The sequence below is a fragment of the Rhopilema esculentum genome, chromosome 4 (genome assembly GCF_057945365.1).
Source record: "Rhopilema esculentum isolate cy_ngs chromosome 4, ASM5794536v1, whole genome shotgun sequence".
Lineage (NCBI taxonomy): Eukaryota > Metazoa > Cnidaria > Scyphozoa > Rhizostomeae > Rhizostomatidae > Rhopilema > Rhopilema esculentum.
In genome coordinates, this window is record NC_142818.1 from 12180059 (window position 1) to 12201408 (window position 21350).

General features: G+C 38.6%; 1 protein-coding gene across 4 annotated transcripts; it reads right to left on the reverse strand.

The window, feature by feature from the left end:
• Positions 1-2821: 2821 nt before the first annotated feature.
• Positions 2822-19481, reverse strand: LOC135691145 (uncharacterized). Of its 4 annotated transcripts, XM_065208920.2 has the most exons (8): positions 19409-19451; positions 13767-13885; positions 13117-13195; positions 12830-12933; positions 8252-12500; positions 7276-7658; positions 5308-6983; positions 2822-3184 (listed from the first exon to the last, which is right to left on the reverse strand). In XM_065208920.2, exons 5-7 carry the CDS (start codon positions 12497-12499, stop codon positions 5309-5311), a joined length of 6306 nt encoding a protein of 2101 aa, XP_065064992.2. In that variant the 5' UTR covers position 12500; positions 12830-12933; positions 13117-13195; positions 13767-13885; positions 19409-19451; the 3' UTR covers positions 2822-3184; position 5308. The 4 variants fall into 4 exon arrangements, with proteins under 4 accessions (XP_065064992.2, XP_065064990.2, XP_065064991.2 ...); XM_065208918.2 differs by lacking the exon at positions 13767-13885 and having other exon boundaries at positions 19409-19481; XM_065208919.2 differs by lacking the exon at positions 19409-19451 and having other exon boundaries at positions 13767-15862.
• Positions 19482-21350: the final 1869 nt, after the last annotated feature.

Here is a 21350-nt window from a genome sequence, read left to right on the forward strand (position 1 = left end):
ATCGACGAGGGTTCCGACTCGGAAGAAATTGGCATCTTGCAAATTTTTTTGCTTTAACAAGTGTGATGCAAATTCAATATCAATTTTTGTAAAAACAATGTTCGTTTGAATTTCAAAGCTCAGTTTTTTATTGGTGGATATCCATCTATCTTCATTGAGCGCCCCTCTCCAATGAGCACCCGTCTCTAATGAGCGCCCCCTCTCTAAGGCCAAAGAATAAAATGAGTTTCCCCGGCGTTCATTAGAGAAAATACCGGTTGAGAAACAACTGGCGACACACTGAGGAAACTTTCTCGCCAAAGAGACAGTCTCCTTCGCAGTAGATGTTGTTAGAAATTGAGAATCACTGGAGCAACGCCTTGATTTAAGTTCTTTTACTTGACGTCTAAAGGAAAAATATCTGGCTTTGAAATTTTTTTTTTCAAAAAGGGCACTTTGCGCACTTTTTCCAAACAGGAGGGGCCTGTGCCCCCGTGCCCCCCCCCCCCCCGGCTCCGGCGGCCCTGTTATATGATGCTGTCATTGACTGTAAAAGAAAAGTTCAAATTTGGTTATAAACAGTCAGAATCTGAAGATGAACTATCACAACTGCTTGAACTTTCCTGGGGTGCTTCCGTTTTTCTCTGAAAGCATGAAAATAATGTTCTCTATTTACTTTTGTCTTTTTTCTCTTTGCCTTCTTCCTCTCCATACGCAAAACTGATCCACTTGCTTTCAGACTTTCTAGGTTGTCCAATAGTCTTTTCACAAACACTTCTGCTCTCTTGTCGAAATGGTTACTTTCCAATGAATTCTTAACTTCATTAAGGTGGAACCGTACCGCTCTGCGGCACATTCCTTATTGAGGTTCTCTTCTGTCACTTGTACCTTTTTTGCTGCTACTTCATCAAAGTTGATGTATGGTGCAACAATCTTGCAAACTTCCTTTCATTTTACAGAGTTTCCTTGCAATCGGTTGTTTCAATGCGAATCTGTTTCGTTTGTATGCAAATCAGTTTATTCTAGAGAGTGGCAGTTATGGGCCATCGTAGAAAATGGCAGTTATGGGCCATCGTAGAAAAGGGCAGTTATGGGCCATCGTAGAAAATGGCAGTTATGGGCCATCGTAGAAAATGGCAGTTATGGGCCATCGTAGAAAATGGCAGTTATGGGCCATCGTAGAAAATGGCAGTTATGGGCCATCGTAGAAAATGGCAGTTATGGGCCATCGTAGAAAATGGCAGTTATGGGCCATCGTAGAAAATTGCAGTTATGGGCCATCATAGAAAATGGCAGTTATGGGCCATCATAGAAAATGGCAGTTATGGGCCATCGTAGAAAATGGCAGTTATGGGCCATCGTAGAAAATTGCAGTTATGGGCCATCGTAGAAAATGGCAGTTATGGGCCATCGTAGAAAATGGCAGTTATGGGCCATCGTAGAAAATGACAGTTATGGGCCATCGTAGAAAATGGCAGTTATGGGCCATCGTAGAAAATGGCAGTTATGGGCCATCGTAGAAAATGGCAGTTATGGGCCATCGTAGAAAATGGCACTTATGGGCCAACGTAGAAAATTGCAGTTATGGGCCATCGTAGAAAATTGCATTTATGGCCCATCGTAGAAAATGGCAGTTATGGGCCATCGTAGAAAATGGCACTTATGGGCCAACGTAGAAAATTGCAGTTATGGGCCATCGTAGAAAATTGCATTTATGGCCCATCGTAGAAAATGGCAGTTATGGGCCATCGTAGAAAATGGCACTTATGGGCCAACGTAGAAAATTGCAGTTATGGGCCATCGTAGAAAATTGCATTTATGGGCCATCGTAGAAACTGGCAGTTTTGGGCCATCGTAGAAAATGGCAAATTTTCTTCTCAAAGAACTTATAAAGAGAAAGAAATAATGTTGCCATTTTAGGTTGGAACAATTTCGTTAACAATGACAGAAATTCAGGGATGGGCTGGTACGTCCTGAAAAGCTCCCAAAGTATAGGGTTCAATTTCTTGTGCGAATTATTATTATAATTCGTTAATAGAAGCGAGCAAACGTGCAAATTAGGACTGGGTTGTTTATATATATTGCGAGAACTGTAAGAAAACAAAAATATAACATTGCTTTCCAACGTATTTGTAAGTCGCATTGTTGCCAATAGAATTGAGACTTTCTGTTAGATGATTACGTTCGAAGTTTTTTACGATCAATATGTTTAATTGAATTCCAATTTACTTTGATGAAAATGAAGGCAAGGAGGATCTTTTTCTATTTCTTTAGATCATTATAAATTTAAGATGCAATGTTTCATGTTCTTCAGAAATATTTTTGAGTTTAAGCTGTACAGATTTAAGAAGTAAAAAACCAGTAAAGATTGACAAAATGATTGAGATCAGCCTTCAGCCAAAATGATCTCAACAATATACAAAAAGCCATTTTCAGCAAATTTGACTTTCAATACTGTGCTCGGTAAATTCAATACTGTTTGACTTTCCCAACCCCTCTCTGAATTTTTCTAATAAAATGGCCAAAGTAACGAGCTAACCCATCGAGGTACCCATACTGGAGTGCATTTCATAATAGAGAAAAAGCTATTTCGCTGTCTCCATGTATCTTTGGCTATATTTGACGAAGTTATTGGAGTGGGAAGCTTATTGGAATTTTGATCTCAAAAGGGGAATCTTGTTGGATAAGAGCAATTCATGGCGAGAGACAACCGCTGGGGGGGAGGGGATGTTTATAGCATCAAATATGTTCAGCAACCATGTGCATATATGCAAATATTCAGCAACCAATCCTTTTCGTGATTTCAGGTTGTAAGGCCACACCAAAATAAAACAAACTTGAAGCTACAAGAACAAGAATTTTGTTTTGAATATGAATATCCATACCTACTAGCAAAGCTATAAAACCAAAAAACTGATAAAGAATTCAAATAAAGAACTCTATTTGTTCTTTACACTGTCCATGATCAATACAACAACAGTATTGAAATTTCTAGTTTTACCTAACACCAAGAGAGCCAACGATGGCACTGCGTTCTCAATATTTTCGTATTGTTTATTATTAAAAACGTTTCTAGATAGCATCCATAAGACAAATTGGGGTAAAAATTCTACAGAAGGTACGAACACAAATAATATTGTTGCTAATATTGACAGAATAATCAAGAGTTCTTCTCTCTTTTTAATTCTTGGGGAGCCTTGAGTACCTGAAAAGAAAAACACGACTTTTATAATTTGCAAACAAAACAAGTACAAATTTTGTAACGCCCATCTCTTTAATAATTTTCGAAAGTGTTCAAGTGACAGCTTCAAAAAGTTTTGATCCTGATAAAAATGAAGATTATAGAACAAAATCTCGCTTGAAAAATAAAACATTAATGGGGAGGGAGAGGGGGAGCTCCTATGATGGAGAAGGGGCTTGTACGCTACAAACAGAAAGCTTTCATCAGATGGGTACTGTGTAAGCTATACATGACAATATCAAGGTGCTTTGGGGGTACCTCAGCTATCTTGTGCCTTTTATAAGCAATATAACAAAGAATAAGAAGTAAAGGTACCAGTAAGGTTAAGGTACTCTGGAAAAATAAATAAGAAAATAATAACTAGAAAATGAAATAAAACACTGTTTAACACGTATTTCATTGATAGAATAGTGAAAATGATGATCAATTAATTCTAAATCCTTCTATGAGTGGTCGTTTATTAATAAAAAAAGAACGATTTACAGCAAAAAATATCCTTTGGTGAAGACATTTCTTGAGAAGATGAGAAGAGGCCTATCTTGTCAGACAACTTTGACCAATTGCAATTATTGATTTAATACTGACACCGAAGCAAACGATGAAAACGTTTGTCTGCATGGGTAAAGAATTTAAGATGATTTAGAATTTAAATTTTTTTCGCTCCACGCCTTTGTCTTTCGGGGCTTGAATTTTACCTCTCACGCCACTTGACAGCTGGACGCGGTAATTAAAAACCAACACGAGTGACACGCTTTGTTTTAGAGAATAATCTACAGAATATTAAGAGTAAAGAGATAAGGCTACAAGAAAATGGCTAATGCGGCAATAGAGTGGTTAGAATTCGCTTCCAAAACATGGAAAATACAAAAAAAGGGGAAAGGATCCAACTCGACAGTGTTTGATAATTAACTAATTGCACCTTACAAATAAGCTCGTCGCGTGATTAATTGGCAAGCATTTTGAAAAAATGACAAAAATCGTCGGGATACATGGCAACAAATAACTTGGCAAAAAGTTTGGGCACCAAATTCTCCTGTTCTGGAAGAAATAAAATACAGCACTGGCTGAAAACCGCGTTGAGAAATACCCAACTGGACAGAAAGGCCACAACCAAGCGACAACTGGGTCACGTGCCCCCACAACCACTGGGAAAATGCCCTCTTCTTAGGAGCTTCTTCTTGTGGGATTTTTAAAAGTGCCCTTTTTTAGAGACATAGTGCCTCTCACTAACTGTTCCCCTCCAACTTTGAAATGCTTCAGACGTCCCTGTAACATCAAGAATAACGAATTTACAAAATTCATAAATTCGTTAGAAGTTATTTTTGCAATAGATGATACTATGTAACTAAATGTAGTTTCCTCACAAAAAATCGCACATTTGTGGTGATTCAACCCCCTTCAATCATTCGAACATGAAAAATCGGACACAAAAGCCAACGATGCCCAACGTAAGTGATAATTCTCAAATGGCTGATACTTTCTGAAAGCGCTTTTCTGATACTTTTCTGAAATTTTAAAAAGACTGGGGAGAGCAGCGGATGAGCTTTTTTTACATTATGTTTTTGTTTTGCCCTTGTTGTTTCACTCCACTTATGTCTCTACTGTGAAGGCCTACCGGCTCACTCATCTAAGAGTGGCATTATGAGTAATTTAAACGCAAATGTGCAAGGACAAAGATCTAGTCAGGGCAGAGATCTTTTAAGGGCAGATATCATTTTTGGCTAACTGACGGTATGCGAATTCACTCGCGAATTCTTCTTTGTTGTTCGCTGCTCCCTCCAAGCGCAACGATGAAAAAACCAGGGTTGTGAAAAAGGAAACATAAACACGATGGTCCAACATATGGAATCATTTACGAATAAAAAACTTAGGAATAAGAATGCAAAAATCTTGTGTTATTTTGAAGAAATATGTATCATGGCCAATAACAGCCTTGAAGAGTTAAACTACTAGCATATGCTTAGACAGCAAACACTCAAGGCTCCGATGAACAACACTTTGTCCCAAACGTAACCTATGAATGATAACAATACGGAAACTGTCACTGACTACCAGTGGCTGAAGTTGATAAAAAGGAGCTGACAAACCTCAGAGTGGTCCACTGTATCTCGGAGGCATTCCTCCTCTGGGCCTTGGGTACCTGCCCTGGGTACCATACGCTGGCATGGGTTGCCCCCTGCCTCCCAAAGGTCGAGGCGCTCGAGGCCGAAACTGATTCATGTCACGTGGTCCTGACTGTGGTGCTTGAGAAGACAGCAGACCTTGTGACCTCTGCGGAGGAGCTGCTCGTTTCTGCAATGCCATGCGACTGTTTCTGGCTTCTAAGGCTTCCTTGTGATCCTCTGTAAGAGCATGCATAGTCCGTTCGGTCTCGCTGGCAATAAAGATCTTACATACACCACAAAAGTACATTCCTTTTGAGATATCCTCTGGCCTGACCCTAACTATAGCTTGGAAAAGCCCTCCAGGATCTCTTCCTGCATTTGGTGCCTGACGATGCTCTTGGGCCCCGACAGATGGTGATGCCTCGGGTAGCCTCTGAGCAGGCTTTTGAGACCCTGGTCTATCCAGAGGCCTGCTTGGAACATTTCCAGTTTCAGTCGGCCAGGACCTCTCCATTGGGTGCTTATTGTACATGGGTCTATTGCCTTCCTCTTTGTATATTTGCTTCTGATCAGTGTCTTGGAAAGATGCTATTGACATTTCAGCTGAAACATGACTATATTCAGAGCTGCCCGCCCAGCTTTCACTTTCAAAATGCTCCTGATGGTCTTCATGTCGGTAACGCCTAGGAGTTTGGTAGCGTGGCTGCCTGTCAAACTGTTCTTGGGTACTGCTTTGATCTTGCCATGGTCCAGAAGCCCTGCCCTGCTTCTCGTTATCCGCCTCAACATTATGCTCCCAAGTGCCTTCGAGGCCTGGAATCTGGTTTCTCTCCTCAATCTCTTCTCCTATATGCTGTCTTGCAATATGCTTTCTATCGTCAAATGACGGTACAGCTGGTCTGGATGGAATCTGGCGGGTTTCCGGTGGGTGCCTTTGGCCTACTCTTTGTTGTGGTATGACATTGCTCTCACCTGAGCTCTCAGGGGGCATTCTGTTCGCTTCTTCAATCAATGCCGCTCTTTGATGATGCACACCATGCAGCATTCGATCAGCTCCCCTTCTCTGTAGCAATTCAGAACCAGGAACCGGATATGCACCGCTGCTAAAGTCTCGTCTAGGGTGCATTTTAGGTGGCTCAGTACGTCCCTGCCGATTGAAATTTGTCTCAGATTCTATAACATTGCTGCTTTCTCTATAGTCGTGTAGCTGTGTTTTTTCTTTGCTTGGCCTCAGTGCACTTCGAGGTTTTGAAGAGGGTTCTTGCTCATAGTAGATGTGTTCAGCGTCCTGTTCGATACCTTGGGATAGTGGTATTTTCTGTCTAGCAATTTCAGGCGACAGTCTCCTTCCTACTGCATTGGGATTCTCTGGCATTCTTTGCCGCTGAGCCGGGGGTGCAGGAGACGATCTGAAATGCTCTTGCTCCCCAAGAAAGGAATGCTTCAAAGGCTGCTTGCTTGGAATACCTCTCCCTTCCTCAAACCTAGACATGGGAATATTAGGAACAGCTTTGCTAGTTGACTGGCCTACATCTTTATCTGGGACCTTGATTGGAAACAACGTGGATCTTTTATCAGCTCTAGGGCCTATTTTAACTTGTGCTTCCTTTGTTGCCTCGTTCGAATGCATTTGTCTCTCTAAACTGCCTGCATCGCTACTGTGGACGTAAACAAAAATATGGTGCTTTAAAAAATTTATTACCTCGGAAACTGTCCTAAACATTGTCTAAAATCTATAAAAGTCCACAAATCCTTTTATAAAAACTATCGGAAACTCAAAACATGACATGGGCAAACATTTGGAACAATTATTGTCAAAACTCAACACAACATTTCCATTTAAGCTGAAGAGAACGATACTGTAGAATAAACCATTCCCTCTACATTTAAAGTATCGACATCGCACCACATCTTTGTCACGGAGGAAGGCTAAATGGAAAACGGACTCACCTTTGATTGATGGAAGACTTTACACTGTCTACACCAGGAGCAGTGGGAGTCTGTCGTTCTAACATTAATTTCAAATCGGCTTCGATTTTTGAGCTGTCCCACCCCGGACCATATTGCTTCTTCAGACCATCAATAACCATCCGTACTCTTTCCAAGTCTTCCGGAGAAATAACATCCGGAGTTCCGGTTTTCTGTTGCACAACTTCCGGTGTCGGATCAGGCTGTTTGCCAACTTGTTTTTCTTCAGTCCTGCTTGTTCCACCATCAGCATCATCTCCAGGCAACTTGGTATCTTTTCCCGGTTGCCCATCTTTAGAAAGGAATTTATCGCTCGGTTTCTTGAGAATACCTTTCTTTAGGATTCCACGTGGTGCTGTTTTAGTCTAGACAGAACATGGAACAAACTTTAAAACCCGAAGCTTATTTTCGGAACCATAAAAAAGACTACCAAGGAAAGCTGACATAAGGTTTTTGTTGACAGTTTTCTGGGTAGGCAGTTATTAACATTATCTGAAGCACATGAGTAAACATACAAGCAGCAAAAGGCTGCATATTTGAAGTGATTCTAAAAAAAACGAAAATAAAGATTGGATGTTTTATTTACCGCAGACATTTTAACTATACTTAAGTCTGTAATAACTGAAGAGTTGATTAGAATGACAGAAACATCAAAATCTCTATAAAGCCAGTTTCATGACGTGAATGAGTCAATAACGACATAAATAAAAGACAGAACAAATCATAACATAAAAAGACTTGTCCCTCCTTGTCGATGGAAATAGACTGGTGTAATATCTGAGGTCTGTTATTCCTATATGCAATCAGAAACGATAAGGACACCGCGATCATGGTTATTGTGACAGATTTATGAAACATTAAATGGTCATGAAAATCATACAGTGGTATTGAGTATGTCTGGAGAAGAATATGGCAAAACTGTTAATGACGATAACAGCACTAGTGTAACAATACTTACATCTTTTTGCGGTTCAGATTTGCTTGCTCCTGAAACTATAGGTGGAGTCTTTTTCCTGCCTTCCTCCATTAATCCACTGTCCATGAACTGTTTGTAAAATTTCCCCTGTTTAGAGCCATAACCCAGCTCCTGGCCCGCTGCCAATCCTTGTGGTTGTTGCTGCAATGTTTTCTCAAAACTGTCTTCAGGTTGAGTAATAGTTCCGGTTTTAATTCCAGGAATTTCTGTCTTCCTCTCATATTGACTATTAGTCTCTTCCGTCGCCTGCTTTTCAATTGCAGGGCTTTTTTCAGTGGAATATCTTTTGCTAGTATCAGATACACGATGCAGTTTACCTTTCAAATAATCATTGTCAACTTCAAGGTCAGCGAAAATATCAATAGCTACTTTGTCTTCTTCCTCTTGTGTTCCGGTCTCAAAAGCTGCATCCCAAATGTCCTCTTTACTCTCCGCTTCCAAAGGTGCTTCACTTTTGGCATCTTCCGACAGAACACCCGTCTTCCATAAAGCAAATTGCTCCCGTCTTTTACTATCCTGTTTAGAACTGCTAGTCGATGCTGTATCGCTTTCGGGAAGCCGTTTTACTTCTTTCAAAGCACTTCCAGGGTGGGCACTGACTGTTTCCTGGTTTTCAAGACCTTGATACACCCCTAAACCTGGAACCATGTTTAGCATATTCCACTGTCCATGGGGATTGTGATTATCTAAACTACCTGCTTGTGCAAATGGGGAAAAACCCATTGCTCCAAATGGACTAGTATTCATTCGCCTAACTTTTTCCAATGCATCCAAAGCTTCGGCAAGAACATCACCCTCTCCACGATTAGGATATCTTCTTTTTCTACTCTCTCTGCTATCCGAATCGTAATCTTTGTCCCTCTCTGGACTTGAACTTGAACTCCTAGATCTTCTATGTCTCTGGGCAGATTTCCTCTTTGCTGGACTCATCTTTCGCTGCCGTTTTTCGTAAGGGTCCCTTCTTATCGATGAATCAGGAGATTCACTCCCCATTGCTTGTCGTTCCATCTTACGCTGCCTTGCGGGGACTGGTCTGTCAATTCCCTTTCTTCTTTCACGACTGTTTCTGCCAAAGTCCGGTTCATCTTCATCACTCCCAAAATCAATAGCTTCTTTTTGTCCTACATCTGACTTTGGTATTTTGCCTGCACCTATCCGCTTGTATACCTCTGGTACCGAAGACAATTTTCCCTTCTTATCGTACCTACCCTCCTTTTCCTCACTTGGACGTTCCTCTCTTGCCTGGCCAGTTTCAACATCGTCCGGGTCTCTTCCCATTCCTGACACAGCAGACCCTCTGTCGATTTTACGCTGCCATTTCTCATGTCTGCTTGGCAAATCTTGGTCCTCTCTGTGATCTTCCTTGGACCAAAGGCTTTCTTCCTGAACGTCCTCTCCTTCCATTTTTCTTTTCTTCTCACGTTCCAGCAACTCAAGCTCTCTTCTGCGTAACTCCTCTTCTTTTCTGCGCAGTTCCTTCTCCTTTTGAACCCAGAATTGTTCCATGTCTTCCCCAGCCTCGGTTTCCATAGCCTCGTACTTGTCTGCCACCGAGTAATCGGAATCGTCCCTTGATTTATGCTTTCCAGTCGATGAACGTCTCTGTTGCTCAAACATTTTGCCGGCAACATTAGCCTTTCCCCCTCTAAACGATGGGTGACTTGCCTCAATATCTGATGTTCTAGGCACTGGAGAAAGCGTATCTTTTCTCTGGAAATTTTCCTTTACATCCAAAGCCTTCCGTTCAAAATGATCACGGGCAGGACCTTGAACATGATGCTTCCTCCCGGGAACTTCTTGAAACGCTGTCTCTTTCATATAGTTTCTTTCTTCAGCTTCAGTAGTTTCAGACGGGGTTTCCAGCCTTTGGTCAACATTTTCTGAAACAGTTAACGCATTTATGATTCGCTGGCGGATCATTGGATCAAGTCCTTCAATCTCCGGTGCCAATTTCCTTACGAGGCGCTCTTTTTCGATCTTCAATCGCAGATCATCATCTGAATCGGAAAATTTAGGTTCCGTAGTCAAATCCCGAGGGGGAGCCCCCTTTTGTCTAGACCCTTTATGCTCTTTCATCTCGGCATCCCCTTGTGGTTCGTCCTCATAATTATCTTCTTGTTTTATCATAGACTTTGCTTTCTCCTCTACTTCAGCAACAATATTGCCTCTCTCTTCAATGCGGTTTTTCAAAACAATCAAATACCTTTCTTTCTCCTGTATCATAAGATCTCTTACCTCAAGTTCTTCACGTACACTTTTAATAGCATCCTGGATTTTTGTCAAATCCGCCCTATCGTTATCTTTTCGCGGGTCCCCGTCTCTAAACAGTTCTAACCTTCTGCCCAGATACTCTTCTTCTAGGCACAAGCGCCTGTACTCCTCCTCTGCATCCTTGTATTTAAAGATTTCAAGGGTGTGCTCTTTTAAGAGCTGTTCCCTCAATACCAAATCAGCTTTATGACGACTCAGGATAAGTTCTTCGTCCCTTTTCCCTTCAAAAGCAATTTCACCTCCTTCGTCACCCAATTTCAAACTTGCCTTTATGCCCTTGGTACTTCCCTCCATCTCATTCTTAACTTTCTTTGTTATCACAATATTCTTACTACGATTTAGTTTCTCTCTCAGGTCACCCACATCTTCATCACTGGCCTCACCCTTTATCTCGATCTTCCTTTCCTCGTCATTGTCTTCTTCAGAATAAGCCTCAATTTCCTTACTTTTCGCTCCAGATCCTTCACCCTTCTTCTTCTTCCCTTTAGACTTGGACTTTTTTGCTTTGCGTTTTCTACTCCCTGATCGCTCTGGCGATGAGTCAATTCCGCTACTGCCGTTTCCTCTGTCATCTGAACTACTAGCTGCACCTCTTCTTTTCGACTTTCTCCTTTCGACATTATCTTCACTGCTACTATCTTTCGACTTCTTCTTCAAACTTTTACTACTTTTTTCTTTGCCTTTATCTTTGAATTTCTCCTTGATTTTCTCTTTACTCTTTTGCAAACTTTTCGATTTTCCTTTTTCACTACCATAGCTCCTCTCCTTCCACCCTTCATCGTCCTCGCTCCGTTCTTTACTATGTTTTCTATCGCGCTGTTTATCCTCTTTCTTTCTTCCACGATCTGAACTATAGTCTCTGCCTGCTCTCTTACCTCGGTCTTTACTTCTGTCTCTCTTTCGTCCAGTCTCTTTGCTATGTTCACTACTACGTCCTTTGCTACGATCATCCTTCTTTTCAATACTGCGACTTCTTTCCCTATTGGCACCTTCCTCGTTAATTTTTTTCCATTTGTATATCTTTTCGTTCTTGATTTCTTGGCGTTCAGTACAAGTAGCTGTAGGTTTGCTTGCCTTGCGGATATGATCCTTGCTTTCGTAATGATCATTAAGGTCTTTCACAGAACCCAGTTTGAGGTTACAAAAGAAACAATGAAAAGGAGGTTGCATATCAGAGACAAATCTTTTATGCCTCTTTTCATAAATATGAGAAACATAGTCTGACAAACTGGTGGAATGAGAATTGCACATGTCACAGTAGAAATCCAAAATCTCCAGGGCGTCGGTAGTTTCTTCCTGCTTAGGATCGTCCTTCTTCGCTTTTTCGCCTTCCTCTTCATTCTTTCGATCCACAGCTGCTCTGTGCCGCCAGCTTTCAAGGTGAACCCTCATATTTGAGTTGTTCATGCAGTCAACCTCGCAAACATCGCAATAATTCGGCGGTTTCAGCGGTCCAAATGAGAACAGTTGCTTTTTCTCAGATGAGCCATCTTTGCCACTGGCTCGTTTATCAAATGTCTTCCCGTCATCTTTGTTGCTTTCTTCTGCTTTTGGCATACCCTCAACGCGGTACTTTGCTTGATGTTTGATTACAAGGCAATGCTGGTCCAACAGCACCTTAGTCTTGAATGACATGGAGCACGTGTCACACAACCACTCTTGCTCTTTCATTTGATGGCTCTCCTTTCCTTCTTTCTCTAAATGAAAGACCGAGTTACAGTGTGTGATGTATGCTCCTTTGCTAGACATCTGTTGCTTACACAGCTCGCAAAAATAGCTGATTCTCTCATCATCGCCTCTCCTTTCATGACTTCTCTCTGATTCAGGACTTGGCAGATATGGGACATATCCACCTCTTCCGCCCCGTCCACCCCTTCCTCCTCTTGGACCTCTTACTCCTCGTGCAACTCTCCCACCTCTAAATGGAGGCCTTGTGTACTGAAGCCTTGTGCGTCGCATTCTAAAAAGGGGACGATCAGAATGAAGCAAGTCATAAACACTCTGGAAATAAAAAAGACATTCTCAAACAGATCATTCCCCAATCATGCCATAGGCAGTCGTAATTATTGTAGGCTCCTCGCTAAAGCACCCAGTAAACTGGCATCATCAGAATACCACACACTGCACTATCAATTAAAAATAAAAACACAAGAATGCAGGCCTAATTGAAGAGAAAGAGGTAAAAAAGAGTTGCCTTTGATGTGATAATTACAAGACAAAAGCCTATTCCTGCATCATCTTACACAATGGCTTAGTTAAATCGTGCATACTGCTTTAATTGAAACGCACCTAGAGGTTGGGTTCAACTCTGAACCTATTCCACATTCACAGCACACCCTGGTATCGCTGTTTTTCCTTTTTTCTAAACCACTCTGATTTTAATAGAATTGCTCCTGAAAAATAGAAAATTGCATTTCTTCTATAATTTAATTTCTGTTTTTGTTTTGTATTCATAATCTATCTTTTATTATTATCATTTATGCATTATACTAGAATCTGTAATATGAAATCATGTTTTGAAATTTTACAGCTGCAGCCATTCTATCCAAATGTAAGACTGAAGTGATGTTTCTTACCTAACAATCAACAAAAGTTTATTATCTTCACAGAGTTAGCAATGCTTCACTCGATATCTGCTATGCCATTACTGACACCCTTCGAACGAGAATAAAATACAGTAATAAAATATAGATCTTAACAAATACTGGCTTGGACAACGTGTTTAACAATGACAAAAAGTGCAGAAAATCTGGAGATATAGTGAAAAATGACGTTCTACTCTGACATTATGCATTGTTAAATCTGTTTCATAAAAATTTCAGAAAGAATAATACTGTGCCTTAGCTTATAATAAATTATTTATTGTAAAGTAATATTTCTTTCACTTCTTTTCATTTTGGTGATTCAACATTTTCTTCGTGGAAAATATTTCAATTTGCAAACATGTTTTTTTTGGATAAAATATGAGAAGATTTCTTAAAAATAGAATGTGTGAAAATAACTGACAATAATAGATAATCTGAAAATACTTTAAGACTCGAATAATACAGGAACATTTTAGATACTTTGTAGAGCGATAAAAAACAAAATGTTTTATTGGCTTCAGGATTTGCATAAGCATTTACAATAGAGTATATGCGGATTGCACTGCATCTCATATGGAGACCTTTGTGCAGTTAACCAGGTAATGTAGGCATTATAACTCATTCAGTATGCTAAAAAATACCAGTGGTAAGTCATTCTTCGTCCAAGTTCAGATATCAAAAGTATCAAGGGAACTTTCAGTAGGAATTGGAGTCCTTCAGTTTAAAACCAGATCACTCAATACCAACTGTTTAACAATATCTAAAACACGAATTGGCTTCATGTAAATTATATTGTGTCTGAAAAATTCTTTCTTTCCGTGAACGTATTTAATGAGACAAAAATTGTGAACCAAATAGAAATATTGCATGAAATAATTATGCAAATATGGAAAGAAGCTTTTACTTTGGTATGTCATTTCAGATGAAAGGAGTTGAAATTTTGGAATGCAACAAATCCCCTGATTTAATAACTAAAGATATTTTGATATCTAATATTACAGTGATTAACAAATTTATCTTGTAGTTCTGAAAATTTTCTGTGGCTTTACTTTTTAGGTTCCAATATTTTTAGTAACCCTGCTTAATATCATAACATCTTTAAAGAAAAAGCAAATAGATGCTCTTTTTAAAAACACTATCAAAAATTTTCACAGATTAAATTGAAAACTAATACGAACAGTAGTGAAGAAACATATGAAATTTCCCTGTGAAAAAAATCAGAATTCAATCCAAAAAATGTGCAATCTAAGAAATGAAGATGGCAGGCACATGATTTATACTTGACAACATGTCATGACATAAGTGTCACAACAGCTCAGAAATATTTTGGTTTCTTAATCAACCTCTTGATCTTCTGCCAACTTCTATTATTGTCATGTGATACCTAGAAATAGTTAATAAAGTTAAAATATTTAGTTGTATCAAAAAAGGAATGAAATACAAGAGGTAGTTGATCTGTATATTTGGATATTCCAAAAAGGCATTTCAAAAGAACATTAAAAAAATTACTGTTCACCAGTCTGTCATAAAGTGCTCAATGCCATATAGGCAGATCTGTGTACAGGCAGAGCTGTACACCCGAATAGAACAGTATGGTTCTAAGTTGCTACTCCAAGTTTCATGCTTAATGCAACCAGAGAAAAGTTTCTCGATGATTATATTAAGTGCGAACTGCAGAGTAGCAGGTTAGAACCACTCTTTTCTATACACTAAAAAGCATCAAACAAATAATAAACATTTAAACTTACCAAGGAATGCTCTTTGTCCCTTCCCTTCAATTGCAGGCATGTCCAGCAGCTTTTTTTGTTCTGTCTCTTGCCTTTCTTTGTGTTTTGCCCTTTGCATGTATATCCCATTTCCTTACTGCAGAACACAGGTTTTTTGTGTACCATGGGATGACAGACGAGAGGCATTGGAAGTACAAAGGACAGCAATCTGTCCAAGTTCAACAAAAATTTGGGGCTTTCACTCTCCGACAAAATGTGCAGGGTTGGAATGGCAGGCACATAAGAAAGCCTATTCAGTAGTGTCTTGTAATGAACGACCCTGATTTAAATGTCCTTGTATCTTTGAAAATGTTGCATGGCCCTACTAACCCTGAATTTCGTTTCTAAAAAGCTAGTCTTTTTCAGTCAAACACAGTATAGTCTAAGCGATAGTATGTATGGTGTAAGATTTTGATTTCCAAAAATTTATTTTCTGCTCAGTTAGCACATACTGTTAAATATTGTATGTGGCTGGAAACTCTTAGTCAACATACAAAATATCTGAGACATGCTACTGTCAAACCACATTCAAGTTCAACAACAATTCAAAACAGTGTTATTATCAGCTTAATGCTCCAGTACACACCTGATACTACAGTAATGAGTTTCAGCTCATTCCTCTACCAAATAGACATTGAAACCTTAGTAGGTCAGCAAAAGAAATTTATGAAGATAAGTTATTGTTAAAAATTGTATATCAGGTTAAATCTCAATCACTGGTAGTTTTCATCCCATGAAGTGGATAAATAAACAGGAGATTAATGTAATGTATTGACCCAAGCCCTGTGTTTTGGTATGGAATGAATCAGTGATTTTATTTTGAAGATAGAACTAAAAGACAGAAACATGGTATATGTACTTCAATTTAACTTTTGTCAAACATTCCTCAGTATACAAGAATCAGATAATTATTTAAGGTAAGCTGGAACTTTATATTTGTCATTCTATGTCACTACTGTAAATCCTTGAATTGCCCCCCCTCAAAATAGCCCCCCCTCAAAAAAGCCCCCCCCCTCAAAAAAGCCCCCCCCCTCAAATAAGCTCCCACTCTAGAACTACAAATTGTCAATAAGCCCTACCCCCCTTCGAATAAGCCCCCACTGCTACTGTAAATTCTCGAATTGGACCCCTCCATTTGATGATTTTTGCCATCTGATGTTGCCTATGGTGTTTTATTGAATTACCACAACAAATTCATACTTTTGGTAATAATTAATTAAATGCTCATAAAGAAATTTATACTAAAATAAACAAGGTCTTTTAATAATGTTTCTTAATGTCTACAATAATTTTACAAGCCCCCCCTGGTATAAGCCCCCCTCGTATAAGCCCCTCCTCATATAAGCCCCCCTAGAATAAGCCCCCATCCAAAAATATCAAAAATCAAATTCGAGGATTTACGGTATCTGACAAAGATTACCTGTCAAAGATTTATCTGTCAAAGATCATCTGTCATTTCCAGATGTGAATGGAAAGTAAAATGTGAGGAAGAAGGGTAAGATCAGTTGTTTCTTTGTTTATGACCAAATTGCGAAGACTTTGTACTGTTGGCTCAAAAGTCAGAATCTGCTACAAGTTCATTGCTTCTTCCTTTTGCTGAACTGGAGTCATCTTGCTCACAACAGATTTTTGTGCCTAACCATGTTTGGCCCTCTCTTTGCTGATGCAATAGTAAAATGATTTACAATAAACTTTTGGTATTTGAAGTTAGCAAAGAAAGCCAAAAAGGGCACCTGAGTACTTGTCAGAATATAATGGCTAAAGGTATGCAGGAACTTATTTTTTGGTGCCGATCAAAATCTTCATGAGAGGAATGAGCATCGGATTGGCTCCCTTTTTATCAATTAACCTCTCACCTAGGATATGTTTATTGCTTTGGCTTAAGAATGTAAATCATTGCAACTAGAACATTTTTAAAGCTATAATAAAAACACAAAACAATGAGTACCAAATATTTATCTCAAAATGGACCAAAATTAATCTGCAACAGTATGAGCTTAGCCCTGCACAATGTTATCGGTGTTCCCTTCAATATCAGGTGTTTGTTTTTTTGTTTTTGACTGTAATTACGATTCAATCTAGTTAAAAAATTATCTGAATTTTCCACTTTTAGAAAAAAGAGCAATACAAAAGGTCATGCAGCCACTATCCAAGTACATTCAACCAAAAAGCGGCATTCCATTCCCCTTCGGCTTACATATTTATAACATTGAATCAGATCAGTGTTTCAACAAAACAGTAAAGTGAAGTGACATTTTATTAACTATTGGGCTTGTATTAAGATTATCAAACCTATTTCTTTGAAATAAACCAAACAATGTGTTTAAAAGGTTTACTGGATTTTGACTGTCATCACTTACTTTGATAAAAATTGTGTACAATAGGTAGGCTATTGAAATAATTATTTAGGATCAGGAGTCTTAAAGTGCTTCTAAGGTCCAAAAGTCTTAATTTCTTCTTTTTGTTTGAAACCAATGTGAAATTTTTCACTGATATTGATGAATTAAACTATTTTCGAAGATCTAATTTGAATATGCTGCTAAAAGGCTCGGAAAGCGCTTTAATACAGAAAAGAGGCAAAACAAAACATGCCTCCAGTGAAATCAGGAGGTGTTGCTGATGTTGCTCAGGGAGCATGAAAATACAATAGGGCTGTTTGAGCCTAATACAACCAGGGAATAATAGTAGCATTTATTTCAACATGCTATGAGCCAGAGTTAGAAAGCTGCCGCCATAACAAACTGTCTGCACCTCAGTGATTTGATTTGGCCTAGCCACATATAGAAACAATTATGATCATGCTTTGAGCTCACAGGGCGAAATATGTACTGAACTTTATGACTTTATGAATGAACTTTATCTCTATATATTTAATCTAGCTTTGTTATTTACTTGAAATTTTTACCAAACAAGAACTCAATTCATTGAAATCATTGTCAACTCCACCTCTACGGCTGTTTGTGTGGATCGAGCCATGTGACTCTAGGCCCCCAATCACGTCACAGATTCTTTGCCTCATTCACAGCTTAGGTCAAAGTTTGAACAGCAATAGCAATAAAATGAGACGCAATATAGCAAGTCCAAAAAAAGAATTGAATCCAGATTGATAAAATGAATATATCTTTTAAATTAAATTTATTTTTTGACCCTAGAAGCACTTGTTTGTAAAGCTGAATAGCAGAGCTCTTTAAGTCCCTCGATTCAATTTTGTTTATTTTGTTAACACAAAAATAATGAAGTAATATACCTTAAATACCAAATAGCAATTTGCTTTGCTTGGTCTAGTTACATCTAAAACCTAGTTTTGTAACTTTTTTGGGCTTTTATTCAATAATTTGAGACAAACTGGCTTCTTTTCAAGCAGGCAACAAACTTTCTGTTGAATAAGCTTACCAACCAACTTTAAGATCTAAAAATAAGCTCATAACAGACGACAAATGAGTCTTTCTTGGCACTTTCAATACCACTTTCCCCATTTTGTAGATTATATTTCTTTCAAAACTTATTTACTACAGAGCTGCAAACAGCAAGCTACAGAGCTACAATGCATATAAATTTTTACTTCAGCATTCCCAATGATTTACGTAGTGCAGTAGCCCCTATCAAATGTGGGGTATTTCAGTGCTTCTTTCTGTCTTAAAATACTTTGCCATGTCACATTTAAAAAGTTAAACTATGGTTTGTGCTGCAAATTAAACTTTTCAATGTACCACACCTATTCCTAGTCCCAAAAAATTGACTTTAGGCAAGAATTCAATACCTTGAAACTTAATGAAACTTGATCAGAAAGCAAAATAGGAAGTCAGAAAGACTGATATATTACAGCATGATTTAAGAACTTTGTGTTCTGTCAGAAATTACACTATGTGTAGGGCATTTGTGGTAGCCTGGATCCTTTCCTGGTAAAATAAGTACTGTAAAACAGCTTTATGTAGTTTCATAAAATGTGTTTTACAGTCAATGTGGTGACAGGATGAAGAAATGGATGGAGATGAAAATGAGTGAATATTAGACTTTCATGGATTATCGGTCTGAAACTGAAATCAGTTATCGATTAAAGCTGTCTCAATTTTTTCAGCACCCAATGCAGCTTGCAAAATTTCAAGAGTTTATTTTACCGGTAAATTCATGGTACCACTCATAATACCAGGCTATGAATTGGAAACTGGAGATATGATAGATATGTTTGATCCTTTGACTTGGCAAACATTTAACTTCCCCCTTTCATCTTGGCAGACTGTAACAGCTTCGTCAACGCCACATTTATCTAAAAAATTCCCTATGTTGCGCGCATTTGCGGACTGAAAAAAGCGCTATAGGCTGTTGAAAAACGTTTCGCTGGCTAAAAAGTGGCCTAAAACTGAAGTAGAAGGATTTGCTCACGAAAGGTGTCTTATCAACTCATTTAGCTATTCTCAATTCTGCTAAGATTCAAGAGGAATATATTCTCTAGATGATAACAACACATTATTGCTTTAAAATTAGAAAAGTAGTTTAAGAGCAAAATAGAAAAATACCTTTGGGGCAGGTAACGTACGGCCATTATGGTTTCCGACCAGATGGAGTTTTGCGTGTTGCGCTGCGTACCAGAATTAGCTATGGTAACTCCGAAGGAGATCATCTTTGATTCCATTTCTTGTGCTTCTATATTTCATATCTATGATTTTGGATTTGACGGTATTTTTACCAGGGGCGTAACGTGCGGGGTGGGGGTGTGGGGTGTATACCCCCAACTTTCAGAGAACTCGTCGGTAGAACTAAATTTATAACAAAATATTAATGTAACAAAATAATTTCTCTCGGTAAAATATGGTTTTGCATCTCTTACACCCCCCAGCGAGAATGGCCGCGCGACGCCACTGATTTTTACGGCAACTCGTGAAACCTGATCAGCAGTGATTTTTTCTCATGACATTTTTTGTGATAACATGTAATAACAAAAATATTATATTCCATGAAACATGAAAAAACTACTTTTTAAACGAAAACGGGAAGTTCATACTTTCTCTACGTGGCCTGAGAATCTGATTCCTCTCAATTACTACCATCCTGTTATCTGCTTCAAACATACATTTGATTTTTTGTTAATTAAAGGGCGAAAAGAGCTACAAGATGGCATCCCAGGGGGGGGGGGCATGTTTCAATATCAAGTTTTTGCCTGAAGTGATAATTTTGGTTGAAACATTTGTGCAATCAAAAATGATTTCATCCTGAGAAAATAGCAGATAAAATTCTATTAAATTTAGGTATCACATTTTAAAAACTGATATTTTTGTTTTGATGAGAATGGCGGAATCAAACATGATGCTTACTACCAAAATAGTTTGCTTTGTATCGTGTAAAATTGTAGGCAGTTGGTCTTCGGGTTTTTTGTTTAAAATACATGTGTTTGTACTAACCCGAAGACCTCCGAAGACGTTATTCTTAAATGAGAAATTCACAAGACAAATTCAAACTTTGAAAAAAACATATTGGTTTTGACAACTAACAGGGCCGAATTTAAGAAGGATCAATAAGCATTAAGCAGACTCTGTGATACATTGGTGCCATGACCATTTTACACAAGTGACATGCCCTTTGCTTATGAAGATTCAGAGCTGTTGAATGTAGTAGTAATTAAAGTAACTATTGTTATTCAAAGCCTTTTCATTAAAATATGAAACGAAGTAACTTTTTTAGAAAATAAATGTTTTTAGACTATATTTGGATGTAAAGTCCACTGTTAGAGTACAACAAGACCATATTTAGGCCTTGTCAACAAAATCACTACAGTTTACACCATGTCCCTACGCGATGAGAGTTAAGAAGAAAAAGTACAGTTTAATTTTCTTTTCATTTCAATATTGTTAAAGTGCGATATTGGCATTATCTACCGAGTCAATTACAGAATTATATATAGGCAACAATCGTCATTTCCTTTAAGGAGTTAGTCATGCGGCTGACACTGGGCAGTGCGTTTGTAATAAGAAGTGAAGGAGCCAGCAGACTTGCCTTAAGAAAAATTCTTCGGGTCATGTACTCTGAAATGCTAGTATGGTTCCCTCCTCTGCATAAAATTTTTGTTATGAAAAAGATTAGTAATATTACAAAAACGGTTGTTCTGGGGTTGCAAAGTTATAATGTCTAGTATTTCCCAATGTTGATCAAAAACTCCAGCCTGTTAAAACTGCTCTGCTCGGATAAATCGTTAGTCGGGCAGGCGAGTATTGATAAATTCGGATTTCATCAACAGGGAATTTGTTCCTTATAAAAAAAACGAGACTTTAAGGGTTGGATCAAATTCTTTGACCAATTTTTAAAAAACGGTGGAAGATTCAATATTTGTGTCAAAAGAGTCAAAGTCGGCCTATGTCGAAAATCGTGAAGACCACGTGGTTATGTCCCTCCGCTACCTCCTTTCATAAAACCTCGACTATGCCTTGACAAAAATGCGTTAAAATTGTGCTGAAATAAGTGTAA

Excerpts from the sequence above, each read along its gene's own strand:
- LOC135691145 (XM_065208918.2), bottom strand. The coding sequence starts at position 12,499 with ATGCGACGCACAAGGCTTCAGTACACAAGGCCTCCATTTAGAGGTGGG. Across the intron at positions 7,659-8,251 it reads AATCTGAACCGCAAAAAGAT|ACTAAAACAGCACCACGTGG; the intron begins GTAAGTATTGTT and ends TGTTCTGTCTAG. Across the intron at positions 6,984-7,275 it reads AAGTCTTCCATCAATCAAAG|TAGCGATGCAGGCAGTTTAG; the intron begins GTGAGTCCGTTT and ends TTACGTCCACAG.